The sequence below is a fragment of the Montipora capricornis genome, chromosome 9 (assembly GCF_036669925.1).
Source record: "Montipora capricornis isolate CH-2021 chromosome 9, ASM3666992v2, whole genome shotgun sequence".
NCBI lineage: Eukaryota > Metazoa > Cnidaria > Anthozoa > Scleractinia > Acroporidae > Montipora > Montipora capricornis.
Window position 1 is genome coordinate 15,209,387 of NC_090891.1, and position 12,500 is coordinate 15,221,886.

The following is a 12,500-nucleotide window of genomic DNA, read 5'->3' on the forward strand; positions in this document are numbered from 1 at the left end:
TTGCAGAAGCGATACCAAATTACCGCCTCCTATCTCCGAACTGGCAGTTGTGATGCTGCTGCAACGGAAAACATGTGTACTTACCACACTGCGCGAAACATCGTCAACAAGTTTTGACGACTGGCCTTTATGACCTGGGAGTAAGAGGTTCACCGCAGATGATTATGCAGCCATGGAAAGTGGCCTACCTGGAAGCACTTGTGACACACGACCCATTTATGTATCTCACTGAAATTCAGAAAGCCCTTCGAGACGACCTAAACTTACCTGCAGCTGAAATTCTATCTATTCCTACAATTTGCAGAACTCTTATCAGTTTAGATTTAACCAGACAGAAGGCAGCAAAGGTACCATTGGAAAGGTTTACACCTCAGAACAGAGCTCGACGAACGGCTTTTGTGGAAAGGAGAAGAACTGTTGACCCAAGAAAGCTTTATTTTGTTGACGACACTACTATTCAACTCGTTAATGGGGTACAAACCACTGGACAGTGACACACAAATAGCAATGTTCCCGTAGTCACGAACAGAGGAGCTGAACGCGTGAAAATGTCAGTATTAAGTGTGATCGGCTGCGACAGCGGAATCATTGGAGCATACCATATCCACATAAGCTCCAACAGACTTCAGTTTAACTACGGTATGACACAATATTTTGTTTCTTTAATTCCACGCGATTCATTCCTGGTAATGGACAATGCTTCGATTCACAATGAAAGAGACCTAATAAACATTGTAGCACCTAAGAACATTACCCTTGTTAAACTACCACCATATTCTTATGACTTCAACCCAATCGAACTTGTCTTCGGTAGTGTCAAAGTGTATGTTAGGAGCTGGCCTGAGCTACTCAGTGGCACCATGTCATTTGCCATTATTGTAAATGCATTTTTGCAAGTTGCTGTCCGCAGCTTCCAGAAATGTTACCGCAAGTGTTGGCAAGTTATGAGTTAGTAGTTTTTACCAAGCCTTTGCATTCTAGCTTACAGTACAGGATGCAAAATAGGACTTATCAAATGTAAGCTTGCATGGGGGTGTGTTTGTGTGTGTGTGGTAGAGGGGTGAGGGTAGGTGGCCAAACATCTTCTTGAAATGATTTAGTTTTGAGTTTAGACCATTCTTGAAAAGATGTTGAATTGGTAAAATTTGAAAAGAAAATTTGTTTGTTCTCTTGTGCGACCTATCTGTGCCTGTACCCTAAGTAGGTTTCCTCCATCCATCTCCCCTCCTTGGCAGTGAGGCATTGAAATAATTTTTTTGCCTGATTGCAGACTACCACCTCTGCATCCCTGAGCATTGTGAAGCCAGTGCTATGCCAAAGTTTTCAAATTCCTCAGGTTTGAAGAGCAGTTTTGGAAAGCTTGTTTCCAAAATGGTGCAGTGAGCCTTAAAGTAGAAGTAGAGCAGTGTTTTCGCATTTTCAATGCTACTGGTATTTCCTTACTTAAACAAATGACTTCAAAATATGTTTGGGTCTACAAAAAAAGTCAACTTACCTTTCGTCTTTTATGACACAGGATTTCGTATATTTTCTCGATTGAAACTTTGAGCTTAAAAATGTGTGGATGAACTTGTCGCTTCAACACAGGTGAATTTGATTGGTAGTACAGTAAAAATCAACTTAACGTTTGAAAGATCCCTTCCTGATAACGTCATTAAAACTAAATGCTACTGACATGACAATCATAAAACTGCAACTGTCATTTCACAATATGAACTGATGTAAAAAATCAATTTTTTGTTTTTTTGTAATTTTGTTTAATATTAATTGTGTTCCTTTGGGTGCTTCATGATTTGTTATTTTTTCTTTTTTTTATATTGAGGAAGGTACATTTTTGTTTTTTGTGGATGGAAAGGCAGGGGTACAAAAAGTTGACAGTACATGTATTCTAAAAAGGATCAATAATTGATCCCTTTTAGAATACTGTATATGTGCTAAAGAGGGGTGGCAAACAGTAGCAGAAAAAACATTGATCTCCGAAGAGGAGTTTTCAATTGAGTGTCGAAAGTAATTAGCGAATTACTTTGGTTTTGCACTACTTCACTCAGTGATTGGTTCAAAGTTCTCGCGCCATTTTTTCAACCAATCAGAAGTGAAACGAAAACCAATCATGGCTCGCGCGTGCACATTTTCCGGCGGTTTGTTTCGGCTATGTGTAATTACTTCGAGTTTTGATTGGTTTACTGCATTGTCTCCGTCCTTTTTGATTGGTCAAAGTAATTACTTGGTTTTGGTTTTACGACACTCATTTGAAAACCGCTCTATAATTTAAATGATTTTTAGAAAATTTTGATTTACAATGGGTCATCAAGACTTGTTTTTGTATGCCCCTTCCTACCTTTGAGTAACAACCTTTTGGGCTTAAGGTCTCAGACTTACATACATAATTTGGATTTTACTATTTGCCGCCCCTTTTATGTTAAGGATATATGTGATAAAATTTACATTGTAGTTGCTCTCAAAAAACAACCAACATGTAATGAGTTTGAAGAAAAAGAACTGAAAATATTTAATGCAATTTTTTGCTAGAATGCTTCACACTTGAGAACTTAAGGATTTTAGTTTACCAAGATGCAACTTGAGAGTCTCTCTACTTGCAATGTTAAATAATGTTTGCAACAGTGCATTGCAACAGTGCATTACATAATACCAAAATACCAAAGTGGTTTAGTGGTCATCAACCGTGCCTCCCACCTCTGTGACCCAGGTTCAACTCTGGCCTCGGGTCGTATGTGGGCTGAGTTTCAGTCGATCTCAATCTGAGGCCGAGGGTCTTTCTCCGGGTATTCCGGTTTTCCTCCCTCCTCAAAATCGACTCCAGGCTGTGATGCTGTGCTCCGAGGTCATACATGGGTCGTGTTCAGGGGCCGAGCGCCTAGCCGGCAGCACAGCTCCTTCGGCCCGACCTCGTTGAGCTGCGCCCTTAGTAATTCAGTCTCCGACTGCGAGAAAGGGCGATTAGCAGATCACATATTATTATTATTATTATTATTATTATTATTATTATTATATTATATAAAATGTCCTCCAAAAAAAGTTGTCCACTATTTCTTTGCAATCACCCGATGGAGATAGGGGAATAATAGGAGCATGAAAGCACTTTTGCATAGCTATTTGTCCAGTGAGGGTGGTAGATAAAATGTGTCTCCTTGTTGTATAGCGTTAAGTCCCCACTTTGGGGAGGTGAGGGAGATTTGTCTTTGGTTGAAAAAGACTGGTACAAAAGATTGTCAAGCACATTGCCACTGTGTGCCATCCATATTGACAAAAAGCTTTGCAAGATCAGGTTTAAAAGAGACAAAGAAGGTTGTGACAACCAATGCCAATGAAAGCCAGCTAGTAAAGGTAAGTGTGTTCTAAATATAAATCTTTAGCCACTGTATTAGCACTCATTTATTATCTTTTTTTTGTTTGCTTTGTTGTGCAATTTCAACCATTTCAGCCATTTATTTATAAAATGACCATTCAGGGCTTCAGGTTTTATATAAGCTTAAGTGTATTGCCCGACAATGGAGGTGTGCAGACTGTGGCTTATGTGATAAATTTCCATGATTTTTAAGATCAGGTAATTTCGGTTGTATTTTCACAAATGTAGTAGACCTTACGAACATTTCGTGTTGTTTTCAAAATCCTACTTGTATTTCACTGACACACATATGAGAAAAATGTATGAAAAGCAGAAAGGTTAACAGGGTAATGTGATGTTTTCTCGGGCAGCTTCATCCTAATTCATTTTCTCTTTCAAGAGGGTAACAATCTAGCATGGCACATTATAACATAATAGCTTCTTTCAGGGTGTCAAGCAGCACAAGCAGCTCAAGAAAATCGAAAAATTGGAAATTTGAACACAAAATAGAAAAAAACGTGAAAAAATAGGAAAAAATATAAAATTTCACAAGTAGCTTACACAGCACATCAGCTTACCCACACGACCCTACAATCTTTTTTTTAACGATCTTCACTACCTTGCATTCCATCCTTACAACTTTAGTTTGAAAATGTCAGTTATCCTTCCATGACAAAACATTCACCACAATATACTGGTATTCACCTGGCTCCAGTTGTTTAAATGATGGATAGTGCTATCCACTGGATGAATCACTTTCCAGTGGATAAGTCATGGCGAAACCAATTTCACTATCCAATGGATAGTGATTTATCCAGTGGATAGCATTATCCATCTTTTGAACAACTGGGGCCTGACAGACACAGTATGAAGTATGATTGCTTCAAATGCCTCCAAAAACTAATTGAGCTCCCCAGCACTATATTTGAAGTTTCCAAGAACTCAGCAAGAGTTAAGTTTTCTTGAAATCAACAATCATGAACAATAAAAAGTTCACAAATTAATCCTTCTTTTAGTGCAAAGAAAAAGAAATTGTCTCTCTCTCAGGGCCCATACCCCTGAGTACATTTTTCTTTTAAAAACACGCAATGTGTTACATGGATTATCAAGATTGAGGCTATACCTGAAATCTTGTTATCACCTAGCATAAAAGGTCTTTACAGTACAGCATGAAACAAATTCAAAGGATAGAAATTTCACTTTAAAAGGGTGATGAACAAAACACTGCCCACCCAGTCAACAGCCAGTGGACTACCCCTAAAGAACTACTGAATGTAACTGAGCTGTTTTTAAAACATTTTGTAAGCTATTTAGATTGTCATTGTTCAGAAATTATTTTTATGGCACTGCAACGATGAGGCATCCGTATGTATACATGTTTGGTGTTAAAATCCCCAGAAACAAAATTGAAAAAAGAAACTTCTTTTATGTTGTTGCGCATATAGACTCAAGCTTAAATTCTAGCTCAAATTTTCAAATGAAAATTCTTGAACCAGACAAACAAAAAGCGACGATAAGAATGAATTAATTAACATATGGAAATGAAAAGTCTTGCCAGGGCAATTATTATCAGTGACACCCTCAAAACATCTCCAATGTGTTCTTGTCTGGGTCTGGTTCAGGATTCCATAATTTTCATACACCATACCACAATAACACTAAACAGCAGTAAGCCACACTCTTGACTGTGCTATAATTCATAAAATAAGTACCCATACTTTCATATAACTTCGCTTGCTCATTGTTTTAGTAATGCAAATAATTCCTGAACTTTTATGTCATTGACTAGCAGTTCGAATTGGCTTATGTCCAAGACGTGAAGAGAAGAGGGTGTATTTGTTCACAAATTTATTGCCAAAGAAAACTTGAAAAGTGATGAAAAATTCCTTTCACTTTCAGCAGAAATGTTGCACAGCTTAAAGGCGGGGCGTACCATCCAGAGGGTGCCCACAATGTGGGCAAAAATGGAAATCGTGTGCCTCACAAGAATACCCACAGTGAGGGCACCTGAATGGCCTTCTGGCACTTGTGTGCCCTTCAGGAAAACTTAAGAAGGTTGACACGGGGTCTGGAAGTGCAGAAGAGGAGGGAAGGGAGTGTTCTGCACCAGAAAAACTTAACACAAGAGATGATGTGATGATAAAGATGGTGGTGACGATGACGAGCCAGTTGAGGATAAAGTTAGACTAAGCAAACAATCAACAGTTTTACCAAAGTCAAAGGAAAACGAGGAAAAACAATCATCAAGCATGTTGGGAAACTGTGGAAATAAAGCTGAAAGTCGGCGGAGGTTTTCACAATCATCCATTGTCATAGTACAAGAGCTTTGTTGCTTGCTTCATTGGTCGTCGGATGGTCAAGCACAGTGTTTACATTTTCCCCACATTCCCTGAACAACTGCTCCAAAGTTGTAAAGGGAAGGTGAGGAAAGGCTGCCTCCAGTTGTGCGAGGGCCATGACTGCTGATGGCTTTCTTTCTGTCTCCTGCCCATGGTTCTCTGTCTGCATGATTTAAAATAAAGGTTTATAAAAATTAACGCAGCCGTTGATTTTCAGAACACACTTTAACGATGTTGTTTTCTTCCAAAACAATTTTGACATCCTCCAGGAGGTTAATTACATTTTACTCACATCAAGAGCACTAGTAAATCACAACTCTATTACTACCTACCGTGGCGGTTGTTATAAATAAATAAATAAATAAATAAATAGGTTTATTGCTACCTTTTGCAGTGAGAACTGAATTACAGGTAGGGTCAGAAATATCTAAGGTAATAAATAATACAAAGTAAGTATGTAAGGCGCTTAGGAATCTAAATAGGTGGCATATTTGTACGTTATAAACTGTGCAAAACAGTGGGTGTTGGTTTGTTTAGTTACAATGTTGGTATTCCTTCTAAGATTGTATGGGGATTCCCTAGGCTGGGACCTACTTGAAATTAGCGCATACAAAGGGTTACCAGGAGAAATGTTTGAGATAAACTTATACATGCACTTTCCCTGCACTCTTGTAAGGAAGACAGACCAGTCAAATGCAATGCCTGACTATATGACATAAAAGGCACTATAATGCCTGACGCACTCTTCTAAATATTCTCTAACACATTAGGCAAATGCTGAGGTAAGTTGGCAAATACAATATTCGCGTACTCGAGAATAGAACGAATGAGCGAGCAGTAGACAGCTAAGAGATCTTGCATTGGCAAGCCACAATTCGTAAGCACTCTGAGAGCATACAGTCGCCTGTCGGCCCTCTTGATAATCGAGTGGCAATAGGAAGCCCAAGAAAGGTCCTCCGAGATATAGACCCCAAGAAGCTTGAAACAGGATACAAGCTCGATAAAGGCACCACCAACTGCGATGGGCTGCCAGCTGCAACTGTTCTATCTAAGAAAGTCAACAGACAACTCCTTGCACTTCGATGGATTAAGGCGCATGTTATTTGAGATCGCGTATGACTCAATTTAACATAGAAGGGGAGTTTCTTGGAACCACCTCCAGGACAGTTAAGTCATCAACAAATTTTGCTCTCAGAACCCACGATGAAACAAGGTCATTGACCATTATTGCAAATAAGAGGGGGACAAGCTTAGTACCCTGAGGGATGCCACCGTTTAAGACCCTAGCTGTTGAGGTGGCGTCCATGAGGCTGGTAAACTGTGTTCTACCTTCTAAGAAGGCAGCAACCCATCTTAGCAAATGTATGTCAAACCCTGAGAGTTTATGCAACAGAGTGTTATGATCTATTAAGTCAAAAGCCTTTTGGAAATCAGCAAAAAACAATCGGGCAGAGCAATTGCTGCAGTCGAGATTTTCTAGGACAAGATAGAGAATATAAGCAATAGCCTGTTCAGTTGATTTTCCGGGTGATGCAAACTGCTTAGCGTCGAGATCTGCAAGAACGGCAGGCACAAGCCTAGATAGTGTAAGCCCTTCCATGACTTTTGATATTTGGCAAGTCAAGGAGATAGGTCTAATATCGTTATTGACAGACTGTGCAGGCCTCTTCTTAGGGAGAGGACGGACACAAGCTGATTTGAGGAGTAGAGGAATAAAACCTTCCCTCAACGAAGAATTATAGAGTTTGCAGATGACCGGCGCCAACTCTAAGGAGAATGACTTAAGGAGAATGTTCGGAATACCGTCCGGGCCAGGAGATTTCCTGACTTTAATAGAGTTAAATGCTCCTTGCACCTCTCGAACAGTTCAGAACAGATCCTCCGGGATGACGTCAACGCTTATACGAGACACGTCGGCAGAAGTTAGTGGTTAGAGGGGGGACGTGAGACCAACGAAAAAGTCGTTAATTTTTTCACACAAGGTACCCAAGGTACCCGAGGGGTCAGCGGTGTTAGGGACCAGAAGTTGATTATACCACATGTCATCCTTCGTGGAGACGCCAGAGAAATTTCGCCAGGCGAAATGGAAATTAAAGGTGGTTTCGGGATGGACCTTCACAAAAGTTATGGGGATTGGGGGAACAAGGGAAGGTGCATAAAAATGTCATTTATAGTAAACAACAAGGAATATCAATTTAAATTGCATGTAATATACAGCTATAAGGGCCACAATCAGATAATTTTTAATTGTGTTAATACCGCGTTTTGTTCTTCATTATTTCAAAAATAGAAAAAAAAAATTGAACGCTTATTAGACATGGCAAAACAAGACAGCACTTTTTCATGCGGTAAATATGCATTAGAACGTAGCAACCAATACATTTATATTTACTTTTTTTTTTCTTTTATTTACTTACCCTCTGCATACTGCCTTCTGAATAGGCCCTCAAAGCCCTTGCTTGGTTGGTTAGGAATGACAGCTTTTTCTCCTCTTCCGAGAGATTTGCCATGAAATTGTTGACAAATCTGTTCATTTGTTCATTTTTGTTTTCATCCTTCAAACGCTTTGCTTTAGCTACATGTAGGGTAAAAACGAACAAAACTGAACGCAGTGTAAAAATATTGAGGAAAAACCTCACTAACGAATTTAGTGCAATCCATATCTCAATGGCAAAAAAATAATAATTAAGCTTTAACCTTTCTTCATGAAGAAGATATTTGCATCACTGCTGTATAGAGAAAAAGGTAAAAACACTTTGCTTGCTCTCCACAGGTCCACATCCCTTTTTCATTTATCAACTTAATTAACGTAGTAAAAGGAAAAGTGCATTTCCCTTCACCATAGCCGCAGCTACACAAGTTGAAAACTTTCAAATATATAATTTTTGATCTTAAAGAAACAGACCAAGGAGGGTCGCATGGCTGAGGTAAGCTTTGTTGCAAACGTGCCGAAAATGAAGATGTTTGCATCACCGTACTGTATCGAGAAAGAGGTAAAAACCATTTTGCTAGCCGTCCACAGGTGCACAGTTATCCCTTTTTCTTAAATTTATTACCATTAACATGGTAAAAGGAAAAAAAAGTGCATTTCCGTTCGTCAATCTTTACGATAATTCTAATGAAATATCTAGTAGAGTAACAGTTTTCTTACCGGCTCTGGCAGCGGCAACTCAAGTGGCACTCGCTTTTTTTCCAGAATTTGCTACTGCGAGAACATTAGCAGCGGAACCAGTTCCGAGTGTTCCAGTGACCACAGTTCCGCGTTGTTGTACAATTCAGGCAGACACAGTCCTTCCAAGGGCAACTCGCTCTATGAGCGTGTGTAACCCTGGTTGAGACCCCGTGGTTTTTACAAAAATTACAAAAATTTGGGCCAGGCATACTAGCACAACAAAGACAAAATAGTCAGCCAAACAGAAAAAAAAAATTGTTTCGCCCTAGCTACGGAATGGTCACACGATTTTTCCCGCTAAAAGGACGCCGTTCCCCACTAGCCGTCAGCAGCACGTAATAAAAAAGCTACAAAGCGTTTGAATACATGTATTTGTTTTACGATTGGTTTTGGTTTTACTTCCCCTTGTGATTGGCTGAGTAATTGGTTTTTAATTTAATTTACGACACTCAATTGAAAACCGCTCTATTTACATCATATTAAACTGTGAGGTTTTTGTGAGCCAGCAATCTCTTTATCAATTTCAAGGTGACCTGTCGAAACATCATTTTTCTTATTTGCGGCTGTTAAGTAGATAGCTGCTTTGTTTGTTTTGTGTTAATCCATTTCCTATTACTTACGGACAATCCTGTACACTTGATTAGCTAAAGGTCCTCCTCTGCCATTTTCTAAACATTTCACTGAGGGTCCATATTTTTTATAGGTTAGTTCTGCCAGCGGTCCTCCAAAGCACTGCCCTCCATTTTGCACAGCAAAAGTTTTTAGCTGAAGCTCGTATGCAAAGTTTGCACATCGCCTAATGGCAGCTGCTCTCTGCAGGTAGTTTCCGTCAACAAGTGGACTCATTGCATCCAGTAGGGGAATGGCTCTGTTAGGAGTATCCTTATAGCAGCCTATGTCCTCAATATCCTTGATATTTATTTTTACTGTGTAAAAACCAAAATATTATAGTTTCTTCCATGGCCTATAGTAGATTTTTATTTGAAAAAATACAATGTGAATTGGTATAACAAACTGAACATAACGTTTCAATGTCACCATAGCATCACTTTCGAGTGAACATGTAAAATAAAGTTTCACTGATAAATAAACAGTTAGAAACTACAGAAGTTACATATATATAGTTTCTAAAAAAATTTAAAGGAGGTTTCGTTTTACTTGTTCTTATTGCTGGGTGGTTGCGCTGGGATTACTGAGAGAACAAAGAAGATAGAGTAGAGTATGGATGACGGAAATATCAGTTTAAGATGATCCCACTGACTTGGGAAGATTCTCGTATTACTGATGAGCGGAAAGCATGGTCTGCTATGGTCCATTCCTTTCGTAATAGAGTGTTAGGTCAGCCATGATTTGTTGGTTTCAGGTAAAGTTTGGTGTCCATTTCGCAGCTTTTGTTTAATTACTTCCATACCGACAAATGGTTACTTTGGGTCGGATGCTATTTCCACGATAAAAGCTATAGGAGTGTGAGAGCTGTCAATGAAAAATCTTTGGCTGCCAGCACATCTTGCACCGTAGCGAGAATACTACTCACATGTCTCCTGCAGTCGTTTGGAAGGAGTACAAAAGTTCCATCAATCTGCTGATAACACTTGCTCTCAAACTGTGTATCACATCAGCCTAAGAGGTATGGGATATCCTGGCTTTGAATCTCTCCTACTGCAATCATCTTCGTCGTCATCAACTGCCTTGTGATCATAGTCAAAAGGGCACCACGTGGTCTTTAGTGGACAGATTTTGCCTTTTTTTTTTCTATCCACCATTTGCATAAGCATTTTCTTTTCGTTGCCCTCATTTTCGCCTTGGAACATTGACTTTGGCAGTGTGTTGTTGTTTTTTTCCAATGTAAGCATGTTTTCTGATGAAGTTTGTGCTAGGAGCTACAATGCTCATTTAGAGAGCTCACTTCAGAAATAACATGAACTTGAAATATTGCAATAATGGAGTGGTGCAAGGTGATAGGAAACAAAAAAAAATAAAAATGCAAGCAGCAGCTGTAAGCGGTTGTTGGAGATGAACAATAAGAAATTAAACATGCTTGGGATTTTCTACAACCTATTTTTAAAAAAAAGATGTGATTAAGCGCACCATCATGTATTGCTAAGCGTCGCACAAGCATTGCAAGCTCGTGGGTTCAAACCCTGTTGAAATCCTGAGTTCTTCAGGCTTCTCTATGCAATTGCTAAAATTGCGATCATAACTGTGAGGATCATAGCTTCACTTGATTCTGGATCCGCAGTTCAATATGTGATTCGTTTCATATATCATTTCGTTCATAGTGTATACTGGCAGACAATTACCTGCGAGGCAACCAAATATCTCAATTCTCAATGCAATGTTGTTGACCCAGGTGTGTGGGTGAATACAGAGATATCTACACAGAATGTGCGGATCTATCTTGTTTTCTACCACGGTGTGCTGATCCTTGTTTCCAGGAAAAATCTGAAATAATATAAGATGACTTCTTCAATGTAAAATTGACCTGGTACAGCCTTATTCATTTCTGGAAAGCTCGAAAAAGTGGTATTCTCTTCTGCAGCATAACCTATAGTTATGCAAAGGTTTCAACAAAGGCTTGTAGTATGCCTGCTATGTAATGCTATATGTTTACTCTGGATGGTCAAGGAAGGCACCTTGTTGCTAAAGTGAAGATAAAAGGAAAGTTAATTATCCTTTTGACGATGCCCTAAATTGCTAATGTGTAATAATTCGAATCTACAACATACAACAATTACAAATTGTTATTACCTTAACTTCAGAATTGACTTCATAAAATTTAAAGTTGGTTCCCACTGGACTGTACGAAAGGGCAAAACTGCTGACCCACTCGGCATGTTCGTGTCTTCCTTGAGTCACTAAGCCTCTTGCCATAACAAGGGCGCCAAAATCAATCTGTGAAATGGAATAAACAAATGTCTTGACAGTACCTTGTGAGGACTGGAATTTATACTCCATTCATTTCTTTGAGATGGAAGTTAGAAAGAGATCATCTCAGTTAGGTTAGCAACTTGAGCTGTTGCAAGCATGTCATGTGAATAACAGGCGCACACAAAACAAATTATGAAGATTAAAGCAATGTTACAAAAGGCAAATTACGCGCCACGTTGTAGAGTCATCAACAATTACACATCATAATTGTTCTACAGCCTGCAAAATGAAGGTTTGAGATGCAAGTTGATAAAGGGTGTAGAGTTCGGAAGTTTTACCGTGGTAAGGTAAAGATGAAAAAGTAGTCACAGAGAGAATAAATTTGACCACACGAGACATACTGGCAGTGCCTCAGTTTGCACAAGATCATGCCCTAACACAGTAACATACATTTGGGAAATGACGAGAGAAGCAGTTCTAAGCAGGTGCATTCAATTAACCTACTTTAAATGGGGGTTGCCCACTAGAGATCCTTGGAAAATATATAGATTTAGCCAAGCCTAAGAGGGGAGCTCCCGTTTCTAGTCCTAGGAAGTCGCTTTCTATATTGGATATGGTGTATATGGAAATAATTAGGCTTCTGCATAAAGTGCAAAACTAATTGTCATTACTGTATACAGTAATCACTAGTTGTTGTCCTTCAGTAGCATTTGGAGTAATGATGGCAAGTTCGAATGAGGCCTAACACTACTGTGAAGTTTTTGTACCCAATTAT

At 39.2% G+C, this 12,500-nt stretch overlaps 1 protein-coding gene across 2 annotated transcripts in view; it reads right to left on the bottom strand.

The window, feature by feature from the left end:
* The window catches only part of LOC138015036 (uncharacterized), a 234,725-nt gene that overhangs the window by 71,069 nt on the left and 151,156 nt on the right, over positions 1 to 12,500 (bottom strand). For both annotated transcript variants that reach the window (XM_068861936.1, XM_068861935.1), the window contains 3 exons: positions 11,606 to 11,749; positions 11,158 to 11,299; positions 9,478 to 9,783 (listed from right to left, as the gene is read on the bottom strand). In XM_068861936.1, the coding sequence (XP_068718037.1) occupies positions 9,478 to 9,783; positions 11,158 to 11,299; positions 11,606 to 11,749 (592 nt within the window). The remainder of the gene's footprint in view (positions 1 to 9,477; positions 9,784 to 11,157; positions 11,300 to 11,605; positions 11,750 to 12,500) is intronic.